The 21,082-nt window shown below is 38.7% G+C and overlaps 1 protein-coding gene across 7 annotated transcripts in view; it reads left to right on the top strand.

Moving 5' to 3' along the window:
- The window catches only part of FARP1 (FERM, ARH/RhoGEF and pleckstrin domain protein 1), a 164,678-nt gene that overhangs the window by 584 nt on the left and 143,012 nt on the right, over nt 1–21,082 (top strand). For all 7 annotated transcript variants that reach the window (XR_010068051.1, XM_063304828.1, XM_063304825.1 and 4 more), the window contains exon 2: nt 17,511–17,705. Coding sequence is in view for 6 of the 7 variants with exons in the window: in XM_063304828.1 (XP_063160898.1) it covers nt 17,535–17,705 (171 nt within the window). In the remaining variant the exon portion in view is untranslated. The remainder of the gene's footprint in view (nt 1–17,510; nt 17,706–21,082) is intronic.

Here is a 21,082-nt window from a genome sequence, read left to right as displayed (position 1 = left end):
AAGGACTTGGGAACAATAGGAAGAAGGGGCTGGGGGGCGCGCGCGGGCGGGCGCGCGCTCGCCGGGCGAGGGGTCGCTCCGGTGGCGCGCGGGGAGGGGGGCTGATTGGCGGGGAGAAGCGGACCAAGAGACTTCAGCGGGGGGGCGGGGGGCGGGAATCTCTCGTCCTGGAAATCCGCTTTACGCAGGCTAAGGTGTGTGCGTTGGTGTTCGATCTCTTTCGCTCGCTCTCGCTCTCTGGAACATCCCCGCCCCGCCCCGGGCTTGATTTCCAAAGAGCCACTTTGCGAAGTTGGTGCCTTTTGTTTCTTCGGGATTGGGAACTTGTTCGAGCGGAGGGCATTCGCTCCCTCCTCTCCTCACTTCGCCCTCCCCGCCCCCTCGCTGCTTGCAGGGTCGACCGCGATGGGCGGGGGAGGAGGGAGGTGGGGGAGGCGGGTGGTACCATCCGATCCCTTTTTTCCCAGGGCGCTGAAAGTGAGCCCTTTAAACGTATCGATTCCAAATAGGCCTAATCAATCTTTAGACAGAGACTCCCACCTTTTACCGTCCCGACTATCCCCCCCACTCCGTTTCACTGCCGTGGCTAGAGTCCGGTGGGGCTGGGCACAAAGGAAGGCGAGGGAGGGCCCTGGGTGCGAGAAACCAGTCCTGGGTCTCTGGTCTCATTCAACACAGTGAAAGGTCGAATGTCTCCCCTGGGAGGGGGAGTTTGTCAGGACTTTGGAAAATGTGTTTGGGAAGGGCAGGAGTGACCAGGTAGAACTGGCCATGTAGAGTGAGCCAAGGTAAGGGGTGGAGGGTTTGGGGCCATGTCCCATGGGTGGGTGGAACTTGAGTGGTTCAGGGCCAAGAGAAGGCAGAGGGATATCTTTTCATGCCCAGGGCCATGGCAGCTCACATACAAATCAGGTGTTCCAGGGAATTTTCTGGTGGATTGTGCCCCCCCCCCCCCGTTAATTATTAGGCAGGAGTTCCATTGGGTTATTCTGCCTCTGGCACCGAAACCTTTCAGCCTGACCTTGAATGGATTGACCAGGAGCCAAATTTCTCCTTTAAAAGAAACCATTCCACCAGGATAAGCAATGGTGTGGCATGCTAAAAGTGCAACAGCTCTCCTTTCAGTGAAAGGCATCATGTCTTGATATCTACGCATTTAATACTTTGAAATGCATTTAATACTTTGAATTTGAAAACTGAGCAGAATTATGGTGGAAGTTACAGAATGAAAGAATTCCTATAATTGCATGCAGTGGATTAGAAAACTTGCTTGTATTTGTCTGCTGGGGATCTGAATAATGGGTGTGATCCAGATTTCAGTAGAAATGAAATATATTTCATTTAACAGCCATTCTGAACTTGATGCCCTTCAGATGTTTTGGACAACTCCCTGTTATTAGATTGGATGGAAATTATGAGAATTGAAGTCCAAACATCTGGAGAACACCAATTTAGGTGAGGCTGCAATACATGATGAATTGTACTGGGATACACAGCTCCTAAATCAGGTGAGCTACTTTCAGATGCATCACAAATAAGTTGTTTTCTTATCCCCTGATGAATTGTAACTGACTAGGTGAATAGAATGGAAATGCACTGTGCCAGGAAATAACATGAATGTTTTTGTTAGAATCTGGTGACTTAGGATCATGTGCAAGTTATCAATGCATTGTTATGTTTTGGATGCTTGGCGTTTGTCATTTATTTTATTTCTTTACTTGGGCTTATATGCCGCTCCAGTCCAACAGGACTCCTGGGAAACTCTGCTCACTCTTCTCCCAGTTAAACCCTATGATCTATTTCACTCTTTCTCAACCGAGTGCTCGTCATACGACCTGGACCTCATCCCCAACAGTCTGACCAGCAACATTTGGAGGGCAGTAGACTGAGGAAGACTGGAATTCTTAACCCTAATAGGCGTTTAGTTAATTGAATATATTTGCAAAGAAATGCATGTCTCTCACTTCTCATAGTGAACAGGTTTAGGATAGCCAGAATGTTTGGGGTTATGGTGTTTGCTGTGCCTATATTTGTAGTGTCATTGATACACATATACTATGAATGCAAATGCATAATTTTACCATTCTGTGCAGCCCAGCTACTTAATAATTGGTGTGTTATGATGACTGCTGCATGTTGGAGATACATTCCATAAATTAATCCTTTCCCACATGCCTTAGATAGCAAATCAGTGGATTTGCAGTTTGTCACATTTCAGATATTTCCTATATGGCAAACCACCTAGTGAGACACAAATATTAAAAACTGGAAGAAAAGAAGGTTGAAAGCAAGAGAAGACTGGAGTTTCTAGGGTGGTGCAGGCTAGTTTCTTTGCAGCCAAAGCAAAGGTGTATTTTGGTTTTGAATCTGTTTGGAACAAATTCCATTTTTTTTTCTTGGAAAAATACGTGGCTATGGATTTGGATTCAGTTGTGCAACTTGCTTGGCCCAGTTTATTTTGCAGTATTGTTGTTTCAGGAATAAAATTAAGAGGAAAGCCTCTGTATAAGTTCCTTCCGAAAAGGTAGGATATAAATGCAACCAAGAAAGTAACAAGTCAGGACGATCACCGAATCTGTTTGATTTACTGTTGGGAGAAAGGGCTGTGATGAAGAGTCTGGGGTCTTCTGCAGGGCAGAGTACAGAAGACCAAAGTAGGGCCAGCAAAGCAATTGCTTTCACATGGTGGGGTGGCTCCACTGCAATGCCAGAGTGGCAACTGCTTCGCTTTGCAGAGGCCTATCAAACCATTGCTTTATCAGATGTATGACTGAAGCAAAGCACCTTTTTGAGGGTTTGCACATACATGATACTGATTTAGATATTAAAAATATTTCCATACAACTGGAAAAATAAAAGTTATGTTTAGTTTTATTCCCTTCCTTTTTTTAAAAAAAGCATTTATTACATTTGACATTCTTTAACTGAAGCATGATATACTGAATGTAATGTGCTTTTCTATCATGATCTCAAGGCTACTTTCAAGTTGATAGGCCTCTGGGGAATAAGAAGATAACTGCTTAGGCCCTAGGGTTATTTAGTTATTTGTATTTTAGCTTCTTGGTAGTATATTCTGGTTGTAAAGCATCCATCATATTTCTTTGGAGAGTGTTGATATTGGAGATGACCCAATTTAAATAATATTGTAATGCTGTATTTTAACAGTCTCTCCAGACTTTTCTATTAGTAAATGTATGGCCAATTGTGATTTACTCACATTAAAAATATTACTCTGCAGTTTGGTGTACAATTAATCAGATCACATATAATGTAGTATCTTGGGCCTTAAGGAAGCTTAACTGAATTAATTAGTTTATCTGAATTCAAAGTTTAATTGGATTGCATTGACCATAATTTGTAATCTTGCAGCAAACCAGAATTGGAATCTTGCTTTAAAATGGCTTTACAAACATGGACTTGTGCTTACTGCTTTGATGACTGAACTGGCCAAGCCATACTTAAAACCATTACTCTTCCCATCAACAGTTGCAGAAGAGAAATAGGGGATGAAAATCATGACTAGCTATAGTTTGCTGAAGTCCAAACATGGTTTGGGCTTTAAGCTGTCTCTGGAGCAAATCACAGCCTATTGCAGTGTGAACTGAGCAAACTGAAAGGTTGAGAATAGTTAGGTGTACAGCCACTATTAGCTTGGGCATCCTATGAGCATACTGTATGAAAAGTTGCTTGGATAATATTAACCCCGTAGTAGGTGTCTCTTGAGCTTTCTCTGTCTTTTTAAAATTTTGTATTATTTTATTACTACATAAGCATTGTACAAAGTGGGAGATCAAAAGCAGAGATGCATTAAGATATTGTACAATAAAAATATATTGTAAAGAAAAGCATTCAGTAATGCACTCTTCTCCTTCCTTTCTTTTTTCTCCCAATCATTAACCACTACTTAGGTATTTACACTTTGCTCTAAACCTTTGCAGTTGTCTAAGTCATTTTTTCAGTTGTTTTAATCTATTTCTCTCTTTTCTTCAAAAGCCATATTCTAAATGTCTTAGCTTGCCTTGCTGCGTAATATGTTGTATATAAGGGAGCCATTCCTGCCAGAGGTTGGGAGCTTTCTTTGTCTTTAAGGAACTTCACTGGAAAAAAAATGCTTTTAGATTATCTCACTGTTTTATAGAGTAACTTTACTGCAGCTTGTATGAAGCTGAATGGAATAGAAGAGTACTTAAGATACTTCACAACAATGAAAAAGGAGAAAATCCCCATCTCAGCCCTTTCCTCAAATCAGGAAACAGACTCTATAAGAGTACTTCAACTCTCCTCTCTTGATATAGATCAGTGTTTCTCAACCTTGGCAACTTTAAGATGTGTGGATTTCAACTCCCAGAATTCCCCAGCCAGCCATGTCCACACATCTTTTAGTGGCCAAGGTTGAGGAACACTGATGTGGACTAAACTAACAGAATCTTGAAAGCATGGCTGTGTTTTCTTTTCCCTCCCTTCTATATGGCAGGGAGTTCAGGTAGAGTCAGTTCCAGTTTCTTTCTAATGTTTTCTTCAGTAGAAAAAAGAAAGCCTACTCCTTTCCTGGGGTTTAAATGTATTTTTGTAACTGTCACCACATAGTTTCTCTAAGATCATTCTTGCGTCTCACCAAACTGTGACAGAAGAACTGCTAATTGATCAATCTTCATGGTTCACACTAGCCAGGGCAGATGGTGGTGTGTTTTCCTTTTCTTTTCCTTTCCTTTCCTCCCCCCCTCACCCCAAACTTCAGACCTTGCATCTCTTTTAGTCTTTTCTGGAGGTGGAAGAATGTGAAGATGTTTTTAAAAAGGAGCGTTATTTTTTTTTACTTCTGTTTGTTATAACTTTTCAAGAACAGTCACTCAATTTCCTACTGATTGCAGTATTGAACTTTGTATTATTTAAGTCAATACATTTAGCATTGATATAAGGCTGATGACTATTAAGATTAGTCTAACTGTTAAAACTGTTTTCACGCTTATTGGTAGTAGTGGCAGCTAAGATTGATCACTGGTTATTTAATGAGGACCAATATTTCTTATTTATGTCTCCTCAGTAATATAAGAAGAAAGATGCAGATATCTTTCTACCATCACTTTCATTCTGCTGGTGTTTAGTTTTGCAGGACTGGGATTCTTGGAGAATTCACAATCAGACTTATCCGAGACAGGCCATGGGATTACACACTCAGCACAATAAGAGTTAGTGGCCCATGCTGTCGATATTGATAATTTATGCAGAGGTGATAGCAGCCTGAGTGAAACTCCCCCAATCTTCCCCAACAGTCTGTGTGTATAGGTTCTGCATTTTTCTCCATATTTCAAACAAGTGGGCATTATCAAAGATGACACTGGGCTATCCTTTTAGGACTGTATGCATGCTTTCTAAATAATGCATACGCACAATTGTGGAGACAGAAGACCAGGGCCATGAGACATGCAATGGAACTCTTCTTAGCCCAGCTCCTGATCCAGAGAGATAAGAAGGGAAATGAACTTTCCAAGGATATGACTCTCACTGGATTTAAAATTGCTTAGCTGAAGCAACTGCATTACCTTTAATTATAGCAGAAACAAGAATACATTGTTAGCTAGTTCTTTAAGTACATTTGTCCAGCGATTGCTGAATCTCAGCTGCTACTTTATGTTTCTTCTCTTTTGAAAACAGAGCTCAACTAAACACAGTTGTACATTTTTCTGCATGAAGCAGGAGTATTAGATTTGGTGGAAAAAATTGTGGGATAATAATAAGACTTGATGCTGTGAACTGTTGTGGGACTTGGAAAATAGTTAAAAATAGTTACAATCTTGGCTTTTTTACTGATTTATTTTAGCATCCTTTCACTGACTTGTATTTTGCTTCACTGAATATCTAAATGTGATTCACACTAACATTCATTATGGATTATTTACATTTCAGAAGTGAATTTCTTGAATTTTTAAAAATTGGTATATGTTAACTTGCTGTTTATATGAATAAATAGAGATGATCTGATTCTTGAACATTGATGGTCACCTTAATGTATTTTCCAGTTTTCTCCCATTCACTGGATTTATTTCCTGTTATCAAGATTCATAGGAATTGGAAACCTAATTTTTTCCCCCATGTAATTTCTGAAAATTGTAATGTGATACATACATATATTGGGAATATGTTTTGTTTGCAGGCTTTCACTGTCATAAAATCATATACAGTTGTAATCAAAATTATTCAACCCCCATTGCAAATCAGGTTGATTGTCAAAATTACAGACTTTCAGCTGTTTGCAATGAACAAATCAAACAAAAGCAATTGAAATAGCTCAACACAACGAATGCTTCAAGTGGTCTCCCCAAATTCAGCCTGATTTGCAATGGGGATTGAATAATCTTGATTACAACTGTATCTTTTCTTTTATTAGGATTTTGTGCTTAATCTCTGTTCTCATGTCCTCAGTTTAAGAACCACCAAATAGTTGTGGTGCCTGTTAAAATAACTCGCTTCCCATTCCTTATAAATTTTTGGCTGGAAAACTTGTGTTTTCCATTATCCAATATGATACGTTTGAGGTAGTTTACCTACAGATGGATCCAGGTTTTTGTATTCTTGAAATATGGCTTATATAGTACAGTAGTTCTTTCTCAATGATTCTGTTTGAAAGCTCCATTGCTTCTTTTTCAGTGCACTTGATACATCTCTCTCCAATTATTTGAGAGCTGTTCCCTCCCCCCCACCTTGCATCGGTCTGCTTGTTCCTTCTGGTTTGTAGCCCAGAACATCCTTTCAATTGTGGTATGTAGAGAGAAAGTATGTGGTGGTGCAGTTTTCATTCTCATCAGATGCCAGATGGTATAAGCTTTGTGTTTCTGCACAGTCATGTTTATATACTGGTTATATTTGTAACTGATTTGTGATGTTTTGGAAATCTGTAACTATACAAGAAAGGATGGCAGAGATTTTATCCTAGTATTCCTTACTCGGAGGCCAGAGGAAACCAAGCTGAATTAACTTTCTTTCCATGAACAGCATATTTAATATTTATGGAATGATATTTTCCAACCTTCTCAATCCCTTTGGTGTGCATGGAGGTTATGGAAGGAGGAGGAATTGGCAGACTTCCCCCTGCTGTTGTGTAAATTGAGGGCCTTGGAATCGAACACTTACCTTTTCTGAATCTTAATGAATGAACTGACTTACTGCTCTGGCTTGTTGTAATTTTCTGCAATTCCCAAACTCCATTCATCAGAAATGGTTATAAACAATGGGCCCTGAACCAAAAACTGTTTTGGCAGGCTATGTAACTAGAAGAATTTATAGGCATCTTTGTATGCTACCATTAGTGGCAAAAATATTTTTTCTGCAGCAATACTGTGGTATTGGTGAACTGAATAAAGATATTGTGTGCTGCTTGGAGAGAAGAAAAGTAGCATATCAGTGCTATCAGAATATGAACTTTAGATTTTCTTCATTTGTCAGGCTGACTTGCTGTTCTTGCCTCTCTTTTGAGTGCTCCAGACTAATATAGCAAACCTGGCTATTGAATGGAAGAGGTTGGAGTTGGTGCAAATGGAATTGTGGAGAAGAGGCAGTAAGGCTGTGGCTAGAAATGAATATCTCAACATACAAATATTCTACTTACAGCAGAATATCAAACGTTACAATCTTCACAGTAAACAAGAAATTTATTCCAGGTTAAATGTATTGGATTTTGCTTCCTTTTAAATGAATGGGTCAAGTTAGTGATGGCTTGACTGGAACTTTCTGCAATTGTGGACCACTAAATACAATTTTGGAAAATTGCATTTGAATCTATTCTTTCATCTCCTGAATTTTTAATACTCTTTTAAAACTTAGTTTTATATCCCACAATCTAAAATTAAGTAGTTATTTTCCACTTGAGGTTGGGGCTGAAGTGGCCAGTGGGCTTTAGCCAGCTGATGGTTGGAAGCCTCCCAACATGCACTGACATTCAGCTGGCTAGAAGGCACTTGTTATTTTAGCCCCATTTCCCCATGCGCACCAACAGTCAACTGGCCTGCTGATTGTTGGCAAATGCAGAGAGTCCCAGCTGAGGCGGCAAGTAGGTTCTGGCTAGTGAATTTGGGGAACCTCTGGTAGACCTCCTGGTGGACCTTGTCTCTGGACCACTCTTTGAGACTCTCTGATTTAGAGGATCTGCTTTTCACTGGTGGCGTTCTATAGGAAATACATAAAGTACAATTTTAACTCCCTCTCTCAACCTCATACAGACTTTGTGTTTAGCTTGACTCTAACCAAGATTTGTTGATTTTGAATTCTGGTACAAATAGTCTTTCTCCTCCATCCCATCACCTTTTTTTCATTTTCTCACTGAAGCTTCAACTCTGCACACACACAAACACACACACAAAATAAAATCTGGATTCAGAATTCTTTATATTACATTGAAGGATTTCAGTTGAAGAGGTTCTAAAAAAATCAGGGAAGCTCTTGGCTGGCCTTAATTGTGATTGTGTCTGAACGATCTGACCTGACCTAGAATCATTTTTCTAGATTTTCTTCATTGCTTCTTCCAACTTTTATTTAGCAAAATGTTGAAGATTCTGGAGATGAGTGGTAGTTCCTGATCTGCTTTTGAATATAATTTCTAGTATTAAAAAAGTTCCTGAGAAGTAACATTATGAATTTTCTCAGCTAAAGGTATTTAAGCTTGGGCATATATTGAAACTGTTCTCTTGATCATATAACTTCATGAAGTCTGTAATATGTTTATTCTTCTGGAAAGGACATAGCTTTGTTGGTTTTAACTAGAACTAAGCGGTTTGGTTTGGTTTGGTTTTATTTGCAGCCAAATGGAGTTAATACCATCCTCAAATAATACCAGACAGCACACTTTTTATTAAAAATGTAATATAAATGAACTAGAGTACTCCTTTGAAAATATTGTAGGTTCCCAAGAGCTGAAAGAGACTTGAAAGAAGAATTGATGTTTTGTGTCACTTTTCATAATGAATTTTTCCAGGATATTATATTTCAAAAATGTGTTTTAATGATGGGACAAAGGGAATTATGTGTACTGCAGAAAGTGATGTCTCCCAAACACCTTTCATTATTCATGGAATGTGATCTGTATTCTGCTTTGTCATTTGTATTTTGCAGGGTTTTCCCCCTCCCTATAGTTTCTAAAATAATTTTTCATTTAGTTGTCTGTGTTTTTGTTTTATGGATATGTTGAGCTAGAGAAGTGCTATTAAAGTATAGTTGTTACACTTTTAAGTATTGAGAAAAAGAACAGTATTTAGTCACATATAACAGCTGTGTTTAGCCAAAGGATACTGACATTTTTTGAGGTCAAATTTTGAAGCGAAAACACATATTTTCCAGGAATTCAAAGGAAATACTTAATATGACTGCCAAATTGGACATTTGGAAACATTGGAAACTCACTCCTATACTTGTTGTATGGGACCGAGTATCAGTCTGGATAGAATTTTTAAAGGAAGCACTGGAGATTATCTTCATTTCTTACTAACATTTAAAATATTGTGGGATGCTATTAAAGTTTGGGTTTATTTTTTTCTTTTGTAGAAAATGAGTTGGAATTGATTTCTGAATTTTACCAAACTTGGTATAGTACCTACTGGGGCCTCTTCAAGTGGGTCTGTTGCCACTAAATCTATACTGAATTATGTGAATCTTCCATCTTTTGTGTGAAGAAAATGCAAGGAAGAAAGATAAAAATGCTGCTTAAAGGAGTGATAGAGTATTAGTTTATTACAGGACTTGGAACCAATGCACATTATGCATCCGAACCATACCATGACTTTCTTGTATACCCAGATATTCTAAGTAGCTATTTATTATGATGACTGGAAAAAGGTTATAAACATAATCAGCCAAATCTACTGGGAAGCTTATGTTATCAGGATTATCAGATCAGAGTCCATGTTCCTTCAGCCAATGCATTTACAGCCCTTTTTCAGAATTTCACAATAAATTTAGTAAGTGTTTTTTTGAACATCTGGGATACAGATGTTACTTTAAAAGCCCCATCTCAAGCAGAACGCACTGATTTTCTTTCTGGCAAGAATCTCTGTCATTGGGAAATATTTTTCACTAACTTTTTGGATAAATTTAGACTAGAATATAGGATTATACCTCTTATCTTTTAGCATTTAACCAGTGTCTCCTACTGTGCAGTTCCAATTTTTTTTTTCAGTCAGAAAGAATGAAATTCCTTGAGTTGTTAGATGTGTTCATTAACCATCTAATATAATCTAATATAAAAAGAGTTTAAGCGGCTCTTAAAATTTACTGCAAATGTGGCATAGCTGTTCCAGCAAGAGTGATTTGCATGAGGCTGCAGTGCTGTTTGAAGTTTCCACTGCAATTCCAAGTTTGTCATATTTCTCACTGACATATTATAGCATACCCAGAATACTTGGAAAGTGATTTAACCAGATGGCTATTGATACTGGTCTTAAAAACTGGGTTTGTATTTCTATTATATCCTCACACTCCTATAACGCTTGATTAATACTGTATCCCATCAAAAACAGTTATATGGGACTTAAAAGACTTTGAAGTGGCTATGAAATTGGTGGTGTCTGCTGTAGAGCCAGGTAGCTGTTTTTTATCTTTTTACAAGCATTGATTGATTTGGTATATTTTCAAATATGGATTCATTTCACATCTTAACTATTTTAGGTATCATTTTAAAGGACAATATTAGGAAATACATTACAGTCTTCTTTTCTTTGGTGGAGGAAAGCAAACAAGGAAAGCAAACAAGCAACAATCGCCAGGGGGGGAGAGATTTCCTCTTATTTTTTTTCCATTTTTGCTCCCTGAAGTTTTACATCTTTAATCAAGGGCAGGCCAAGTTTTGGGACTAGTGACCATAACCGAAATCTTGAAACCACAATGGCTGCCATCAGGAAGAGAGCATGGCAGTCTATAAAATGTCTGTGAGGGTGGGAGAGGACAATTACAGATTGCTAATTTACCATAAGACAAACAGCTGAGTTTGTGAGTTTATACTCTACCACCTACTCTGGGCCTGCCAGGGTGCTTGTACCACACCAGCCTAGCTTGTTTTGTCTTGTGTTCCCCACCTTCCTTTCTGCACAGGTGACCACACTTTCCAACAAAGTCACTCAGTTTTTTTTATTTTCTAAGAATGGTCTAAGGTAGTGTTTTCCAAACTGGGCAATTTTAAGATGTGTGAACCTCAACTCCCAGAATTCCTCAGCCAGAAAACACTGGTCTAAGGTATCTATGTTGGCTCAGTGGCACTGTTACAAAAAAAAAAAAATGATGCAAGACCTTTATAAACTGCCAGCTTCCAAAATATGTTTTAAATTTATATATTTTTTAAATTAAAGTCAAGCAGCCTAGGGAGCTTGCGCAATGAAGCCTGTCTCTGTGATAAGCTATAACTCATGCAACCTTCTGACATTATACCTTTTAGCCTTTAAGTTGCTTAATCCTTAAGGATTATTGTAATGTTTTGCAGCTGCAGACTAAAATAACCTGAACAGACTTGAGTGAATTAATAAAGGCAAACATTTCAGATTGGAGCAAATATTTAAAATAAAGTTGTATACTCAGCAGGCACTATGTAGCTTTCCAGATGATGTTGGATAGCTGTTCCCATCAGAAGCTGAAAGTCATGATGGTAGAAAGCAACAAAGCCAAATAAAAATCCAAACAGTGGCAACTTCCTTATATTTTCAGAATTGAAGGTAGACTTGAATTGCATCTAAGAATAAGTTTTGGCTGCTTTTGTTTTTTCTTGAAAATTAATATCTTTCAGTAGAGTCCTTTTTCAAACTGCTGCCCTTCAGCACACTTCTGGAAGGCACCAGGTCTATATTCTCAACTTTAGTACCTCAGAATGTATATACAGTATCTACAGCTTGCAGCACTGTGTTTTGTCACAGAAAGATGATGGCCATTTTTTTCTTAATTGAAATGTTCTTGCCTTTTTTTTTTTTAAAAAAACGTGTTTATGTTATACCTAGGGACTGGGCATGCTTATTTCAATATGCCATTAACTCTTTAACTGAGAACTGTTAAGAAATTTTGATTGCTTTATCTTCCATGACATTTACTTTAAAGGGCTATATAGCTGAGTGAATGTGATGTTTTCCAGCTGTTACAACAATCTTATTTATAAAAGGGCCTGCATGAAAGTTTACATATACCCATGCTTTAGTTAATCTCATTAAAACAGAATTGAAGAGTTTACCTGCAATCATATCCAAGACTCTTCTTTATCTTCTTGTATTCTGGAATAATTGCAGGGTGCTTATTGTAGTTCATGGGTTATATTAGCTACTCAGCTGTCTGAAAGTGGAAATAAGAGAGTAAGGATAGAACTGGATGAGACTGGATTATGATTAAAAAATTTTAGGCTGTGTAAATAGGCTGATTTTCTGTGTGGGGTTGCTAATATTTCTATTTTGTAACAATATGATTGATACTAAAGAAAGATTAAAATATTGATAATTTAGTATTAATGTCTTTTAAAGTGTTTTTTTTTCCAAAGAGAATTGAAATAATGTGCTATAGTAGATAGTTACATTTGAAATCATCAAGACATGAAGCAGTATGTGAATGCAGAGAAGAATTTATTTTGTGAAGATATGTAAGTAAAATATACTAGTTCCCTTTAAATAAATAAAAGGTAGTCTTATCCACCACTACCTCCAGTAAGCCTGAAAGTAGATTTTTAACTGTTGAGTGGATTGTTCTTAATGGTAATCAATCTTCTATCAATGCTACATTATTTTAAATTAGATAATAAAGTCTAGCACTGCATTGATTAGGAAATTAGGGTAGGGGTCTTCAAAGATTATAAACAAATAGACATCGAATATGTTACCATTTAAAATGTCTTCTATTCTCAAAGAGAGAAATATGACAAGACTTACATTTGATTCCTACATGATGAGTGTCAACACCAGCTAATTGAATTCTTATCTCTTTTAGTTATGCTCTGTTGGACAGCCAGTTCTTAACATTGCTTGGACATTTGTCATGGATTTACTCTGATAGTTGATCCCATCCATATGGATAAACCTTTTACCAGTACTTGTACCTTCTTCTATGACTTCTCTTTTATTGTTTATCTTCCATTTCTAACCATATTCATATCTCAGAGTAATATTCCATGTATCTGATTATTGTAGTATACGAAAGATTACACATTCATCTTCATGGTACCACAATTTTCCACCAGAGTAACCATATTTAGGCTTTAATAGTGACAAAAAAGAAGTTGAGATTTTATGGCACCTTTTAGGCTTAGTAATTTTATTGTATCATAGGCCTTATGAATCATGCCTATTTTGGCAGATAAATTTACTCCATTCAGTCTGAAGAAGTAGCCTTGATCCATGTAATCTTTCTGACATAAAAATAGGTTTGTTTTAAAAGAGCCACCAATGTCTATTATTTTTATAGAAACATTGTGTTTGCTGCATCAGGCTGTCATAACTACTTTTTTAGCTTCCAATTTTAGGTAATTTCACTGAAATAACTTGGTGACTTCCAGATATTTTGGACAGTATTTCCCTTAAGATTGCTTATTAGCTATGACATTTAGGTCTGATGGGACTTGAAAGCCAAAATTTATACTGTAGAAGATATCAGGTTGCTTAATATTACTTAGACAGTTGAACTGCTATTTTAGGAAAGAGAGAAAGCAAAGCCAAATGTTTTGCAATAGGCAATCACTCCTCCATCTTGAATGTTCCAGTTCACAGAAGCTAATGCCTGTGGTTTGAAGTTGTGCTTTACTAACGGATTTTGTTCTGTGGAAAGTTGCAGGCAGACTGTAAGTCCAGGAGTGTAGGCTGATTACTCCCACACCTCTAAACATACATGCTGGCTGGGGAATTCTGAGAGTTGAAGTCCACACATCTTGAAGCCACCAGGTTGGGAAGCACTGCTATAAATGTTCCATATGGCTTAGAATGTGTTAGCAGTCTCTTCTTCCATCTGAGACCAGTGGGCATATGCCAGCTCTAGTCAACACAGATGATGACAGAACTCTGTAGCTAGCAGAAGGAACAGATTGATATATGTGTTGCAGAAAACTTCAAGAGCAACACAAAATGGGATCGAGTAAATGCTACATTTGTATAAGTTTCTTCTTAGGCCAGGAATAAACAAAACCTGTGAATACACAAGCTTGACATGGATCCTAAAACTGTCCCAGCCTCTTGTTTTCTTATATCTCGTTTTACTATCTTTCTGGACAGTGAAACTCATTAAATCACTAGATTTTTTTAATGGTAACAGGTATAGTTTCTTAGTTTTGCTATTCCTTTCAATATTTCTTCCTCCTCATTCTTCTTTGTAACCTTGGAAATAATTCATTTCTGTTAGGTGCCTTTCTTTCTTCCTCCATGCCCTCTTGTATTTATTCATGATCTGAATTGAGGACTCCATAAATATGACTACTGTAGCCATGATAATAAAAATTGTAATTGGCATTCACATCTGTATTGGTTATGGGAAAAGAAACCACTATTTTGTCCTTTATATAACAACACAAGACTGGCTATAGCTGCTGTGCCTTTAATATTGCCATGTCTTTACGATACTGTTTTCTGGTGAGCCGCTGTACTTTTCCACTTTTAGAAACTTACATTTTCTTGCATATCCTGCTTGTGTAAGAGTTGGTTCCCTAGCTTCCGGAGACCATTAGGTAAATGGATACAAATGAAATGTGACAAAACTCTGCCTCCTCACCCTAGCATAGGAATGAATGAATGAATGAATGAATGAATGTCCAAAATTTTATACTGTAATGGCCATGAATTATTCTAAACTGGAAATAATTTAGTTGCTGGAGTTTTTGTAACACATCACTTTCTTCTCAGTAAACCTTGTTAAAGAGACTTCAAGAATTGTTACCTGAACCACTTTCAGGCTTAGGTAGCTGCCAAAGAGTTTGACAACTTGGTTCCTTGAATTTGCCCTCTGCTGAATGGAACACTCACACATAGTCCATCATTGGCCTCTTCTCTATTTTCTTCATCTACCTACATCCAGCCATCCCCCTCTCGTGCATTTTACCAGCTTATTACTGCAGCCACCACCAGGGACAAATTTGGAGAGATTTCTAGCTGAAAAGGGAAAGCTTAAGCCACTCTTCCCTGGGTACCATTGCACTTATTTCTGAGTAAAATAGAAAACTGCATTCTGAATAGTTAATGTAACATGTAGTTTGATACTTGTTTCAGGACCTTTTCAAACATTATTTCTTTCCTATTCTTCACATATTGAGAGTAGCCTTGGAATAAATTTAATCACACTTACCTCTCTTGTGGTAGTCCATGTTGTTTTCTTGGCAACAATGTGGAAATGATTTGCCACCATTTTCTGCTGGGATTTTCTTTTAAACTTCTCAATTCAGGCTTCAGCCCTGGAATTTTTAGCCAAATTCAACCCCAACCTTTTTGAACATCAGCCAAAGACAGCTCTGTACTACCACCTGTTGAGATCTTGCTATAAATTGAAGAGAATAATCAACATTAAGTTTCCTACAGCTCCTTGGACACAATTATTGATCTCCCTTGACCCAGAGAGATTAAGTAAACCTAATGGAGATGACAATAATTGTGGGTCCTCACGCTTCAGTGCGGGAAGAAGTGCTTGATTTTGTAGCTGTCTGATAATTAACCCAGGACAATACAGGGAGGGAAAATAGTATCCTATTAGGCCTAGGAAGGAGGCATTCTATTTTCTATTATCTGGTTAAAGATGCTATTTTTTAAAAAGATTTATTTACTTCCAGTGCAACAAACAAGTATTTATTCCATAGCCTTGGGTAACTTCAAATTCATTAAACGCAGAGGTAGAAATCCATTCAAAATTTATGTTGTGTTGGCTAAGAACGTTTTCCTTTCTTTAAAAAACCCACATTTGTATAGTTAATTATGCAAAAAACCCCAAAACAAACAACATCCAACCAGTAGCCAGATTGTAGCTCTTTATTTTAAATTAATAATTGATAGTTTTATCATGATAAAAGTCCTGAAAGCCTTCCCTCCAAACACCATAATAAATATTTTGAAATATGAATGTTTTGAGAAGGTTTTTTTTTTTTTTGGTATATTAGTAAACATGTGATTTTCAAAGATGGTGCCTATGATAAATTATACTGATAAGTGTGTTCAGCCAGTAAAATATCTGTTTTATTTCCTGCATATTTGATCCTGTTTTGTTACATCCTTGGGAATTATAATTGATCAGTGCATAAAAGGCATATAGGGTGGCTTATGAGCAACAGCAGAAGGCTTGGACTAAGATTCATTTTGGCTATCAGTAAAACAAAAGACTGCAATAATGATCTGATATATCAGACAAATAACATATTGTCAATCAATTACAGTGCTAGCAGTGTTCTATTGTATCATCTTTAACAGTTAGCTACAGAAAGTAGAAGATATATAACATTGCTGAACAATAGAAAGCTCAGGAACCAATTAACTTACAGTAAAATCATTGGAACAGTTTCCTTGTCTGGAATTTCTTTTCCAGTATAAAATAATAAAATTTGCATTACTTAAGGAGGCAAAATTATATAATCACTATCTTTACTTCATGCAATCTTCTCTCATAAGCCAAAAAGCCTGGCCAGGATTCCAAACACTTTATGGCCAGTCACCTTTATGATCGCCATTGCTTACTTTGCATATTTTTGACTAATTTTTGTTGTGAGCACTGTGATTAGGGAAAACATGAATATTTCACAAACCATCGTCATTTCACAAAAGTAATTTTCTTATTATTTGGGAAATATATTATTTCTCTCATTCTGATTTAGATCTACTGTATAAACCTACTCTTTGGGGAACATCGTGTTTTTTCCTCCAGACCAAGAAGTATGGAAGTGATTTGCCATTGTCTCCTTGGATGTTTTTTGATTTCCTAATCTAACCTCCAGCCTTAATATTTGCTCAGTCTTCCATCTGAGTCCTAAAGGCCCTGCCATTATTGCTAATATCTCTTGTTCTGTCCTATATTTTTAAATGATCTTGTCTGCTCTTAAACTACATAAAGATTATTATAACAATTTAAGAGAAGAAAGTGACTGTTGGAAGAGCTGATACCATCTGAAATTATTTCATTAATATTAGAACATCCAGTATTTTGACTTAAGTTATAAAATAAAAAGACAAGGCTCTCCTTATTTGAAGGAAACTGCAATGAAGATAATGGAGTTGTTTTCAAGAACTATATGAAGGATTAAAGAATGCAAAGAAAAGGCTACTGAACCAAATACCATTGTGAAATATAATATGTACCCTTTGAGTGGCTTTCTCGATGTGGTTAACTCCAACGACATTTCATCATCATAGCTGTGCAGAGGTAATGGGAACTGAACTCCAACCTGGAAAACTAGAGTTCTCCAGCCATTCCTCTGAAGAAAAAAATGTTCCAGTAATACTCAGATTTACAACATTTTACAAATTAATAAATCACTTGATGTCTCTGAATAATTTAATTAACATGGCACCATATTTTCCTTGTCTTTGCCCCTCTGTTAGAAATAGAAGCTTGTTTCTTCCGATATGGGTGAAGTGGAGCAAAGAGTGACAACAGGATCTCGGCTAGGAGTACAGGAGAATGCTGGCATCAGTACCCTGGAACATGGACAGAAACTGCCTACAACACCTACAGGAAAACTTATTTCAGTCAAAATCCAGATGCTGGATGATACACAGGAAACATTTGAAATTCCGGTAAGGTGATATTCTGAGTCTGAGGTTCGTTCTTGGCTGAGGGTGGGGGTGGGCAGAAGGTGCGCACAGGCAGATCTGCCTCTAGTTTTACAACTTACTATAATGTGCCAATGGCTCACATACATGAGAAGTATTTTAAAAAAATATTTGGTATTTAAAAGATAGTTAAAACTGGAATAGGGGTCCAGTATCTTGTGTTTTTCTGATAGCATCACAAACTATTTAGAAAAAAAATACTTTTTAGGCTGCTGTTAATTGCACTGTCTACCACATCACAGTCTTCTAACGCTAATTGCAAACTGTCAGTTGCAGTATACTTTACTGTAAACTAATTAAGAACCATGAAATAATTTTAATAATTAGCCCCACCGAGAACAAAAAAGTTGAACTGACAAATTTAGTTATTTCGTTTTAACTATTCTGTAGATACTCTAAAAGGTAACTTTGATCTTTCTTACATCTTAAATGTTAAGTATTACCTAGATGAGCAAATTACATTATAATACTAATACATGACAATGTCATGGTCAGATCATGCCCTGGTGACCCTGAGATTTTCCTATGCCACCCCCCTCCACAGGCAGGCAGGACCTATTCGATTGATCCATTCCTGGCGACTAATGGACCCAATGCGGTTCCAGAGGGAGCTGGGGGTTATATCCAAGGAGCTGCTGCACAGTCCAGCGGTGGCCCTGGCTGCAGCCTGGAATAGAGAGGTGGCCGGGGCCTTGGACAGGATTGTGCCTGTGCAGCCTCTCTTACCCCATCAAACCCGACACTCCCCATGGTTTATGGAAGAGCTGAGGGTTTTGAAGAGGATTAAGAGAGCCTGGAGCGCCGCTGGAGGAAGACAAAGACCGAATCCGACCGAACACAAGCTAGAGCCACTGTTAAGGCCTACCTTGTGGCAGTAAGAGTGGCGAAACATCAGTATTTCTCCGCTCTTATTGCATCCGCAGAATGCCACCCAGCAGTCCTGTTTAAGATCACTCGATCCCTTCTGGGGAAAGGGGGGTCAGAACCCCATCTACGGGGCTGTGCTGAGGAGTTTTCTGGGCATCTGCAGGATAAAATCACTCGGATTCATTCCATGTTGAACTCGAAGCATGAGACAGGGTCTGGGGAGATACACGGGGAACGTTCTTATTCTGTTATCTGGGAACAGTTCGATCCTGTTGGGCCTGAGGAAGTGGACAGGATCCTCCAGACTGTAAATTCCACCACTTGCCAACTAGACCCATGTCCCTCCTGGCTAGTGAAGGCAGCTCGGGAGGTGACATGTAGCTGGGTCCAGACGATGGTAAATACATATCTGAGAGAGGGGGTGTTTCTGGCGGCCTTTAAGGAGGCGCTGGTATTCCCCCTCCTCAAGAAACCATCACTGGACTCTACTATCCTGGACAATTTTTGCCAAGTCTCCCACCTTCCCTTTTTGGGAAAGGTGGTTGAGAAAGTGGTAGTGTTACAGCTCCAGAGGATTCTGGATGAAACGGATTATCTAGACCCCTTCCAGTCAGGTTTTAAGCCCGGTTATCGGATGGAAACAGCATTGGTCGCACTTATGGATGATCTCTGGCGGGAGTGGGAGGGAGGCAGTGCATCCATCCTTGCTCTTCTTGACCTCTCAGTGGCTTTTGATACTGTCGACCATAGTATCCTTTTGGGCTGGCTCAGGGAATTGGGGGTGGGCAGTGTAGTTTTGCACTGGTTGACCACCTTCCTCCAGGGCCGGTCCCAATCGGTGTTGATAGGGAGCCAGAGATCCAGCCCAGAGCCCCTTCTCTGTGGGGTGCCGCAGGGTTTGGTTCTCTCTCCGCTCCTTTTTAACATCTACATGAAACCACTGGGCGAGATCATCCATCACCATGGGATGAGGTATTCATCTCCATCCCAGGTGAAGTAAGTGATGCTGTGACCACCCTCTCCAGGTGCCTGGGGGCTGTGGGGGCCTGGATGGGAACAACAGGCTTCAGCTGAACCCTGGTAAGACGGAGTGGCTGTGGATGCCTCCTCAGTATCAGGGAAATTGTCATCTTTAGTCCTGGATGGGGTTGCACTGCCCTAGACAGACCCAGTGCATAACTTGGGGGTCCTCTTGGACTCACGGCTCCTGCTCGAAGAGCAGAAGGCAGTCGTGGCCAGGAGGGCCTTTGCGCAACTTCGTGTTGTGTGCCAGTTATGCCCTTTCCTGGATCAAGAGGCCCTTCGAACAGTCACTCATGCCGTGGTTATCTCCCATATAGACTACTGCAATGTACTCTACATGGGGCTACCCTTGAAGAATATCCAGAAGCTACAACTGGTCCAAAATGCAGCTTCATGGGCAATTTTAAGTGCCCCAAGGTGGGCACATGTAACACCTTTGCTACGCAAGCTGCACTGGCTCCCAGTTTGCTTCCAGGTCCAATTCAAGGTGTCGGTTATCACCTTTAAAGCCCTACATGGCATGGGGCCAGGTTACGTGAGGGACCATCTCATCCCCATTACATTGACCCATCCCACCCGGTCATGCAGAGAGGGCATGCTACAGAACCCATCCGTAAAGGAATTCCATCTGACGGGGTCTGGGAAGCGGGCCTTCTCTGCAGTAGCTCCCGCCCTATGGAACATCCTTCCCCCAGAGGTGAGACAAGCCCCCTCACTCCTGGACTTCTGCAAAAAGCTAAAAACTTGGTTTTGTCATCATGCCTGGAGCAGGCTGAGGAACAGCCATTTGTGGGGATAGCTAGTGCCCTAGGATGATTTTTACTCATGGACTGAAACACAACTTTTAGCCATCGGGATTTTACTATATTTTATTATATGTTATTCTTACTGTATATTTATTATGATATTTATATTGATACTGAATTTTAATTCAGTTTTTGTAAACCACCCAGAGTACCTCCTTTGCGGGGGAGATGGGCGGTAATAAAAATTAGATAGATAGATAGATAGATAGATAGATAGATAGATAGATAGATAGATAGATAGATAGATAGATTACCAGTGTTTGATTTTCTTTATATATTTTGAGAATTTCATTGTAACAGATTGTGTCTGGCTTTAATTGCCTGAAATTACTGATTTTAAAGGTTATTCGTGCATTTAAATCCACCTTGCCACTGGCAGCTCAAGTCTGCATATATAATTCTCTTCTTGCAAAACTTACAGTAGATTTGTGAGATAATTTAGCCTTAAAAGTAAGGGTGAACTTTTGTGTTTAGAAAGTTGGGCTGACTCTTATTAGGATGCATATGATCTATATGAGTGTGATTTCTGAATTGCTGAGATGGATTCTTTTACATTCTCAGTTATAGAGAAAGCATCCTTATGGGAATTGCTGAGCCATAGAGAATTAATCAAGTAAGAACTAACAGATTTTCTGTCTGTTGTAC

The sequence above is a fragment of the Candoia aspera genome, chromosome 5 (assembly GCF_035149785.1).
Source record: "Candoia aspera isolate rCanAsp1 chromosome 5, rCanAsp1.hap2, whole genome shotgun sequence".
In the NCBI taxonomy this organism is placed as follows: domain Eukaryota; kingdom Metazoa; phylum Chordata; class Lepidosauria; order Squamata; family Boidae; genus Candoia; species Candoia aspera.
The sequence above is the reverse complement of the archived record's forward strand: the minus strand, read 5'-3'. Positions and strand labels throughout refer to the sequence as shown.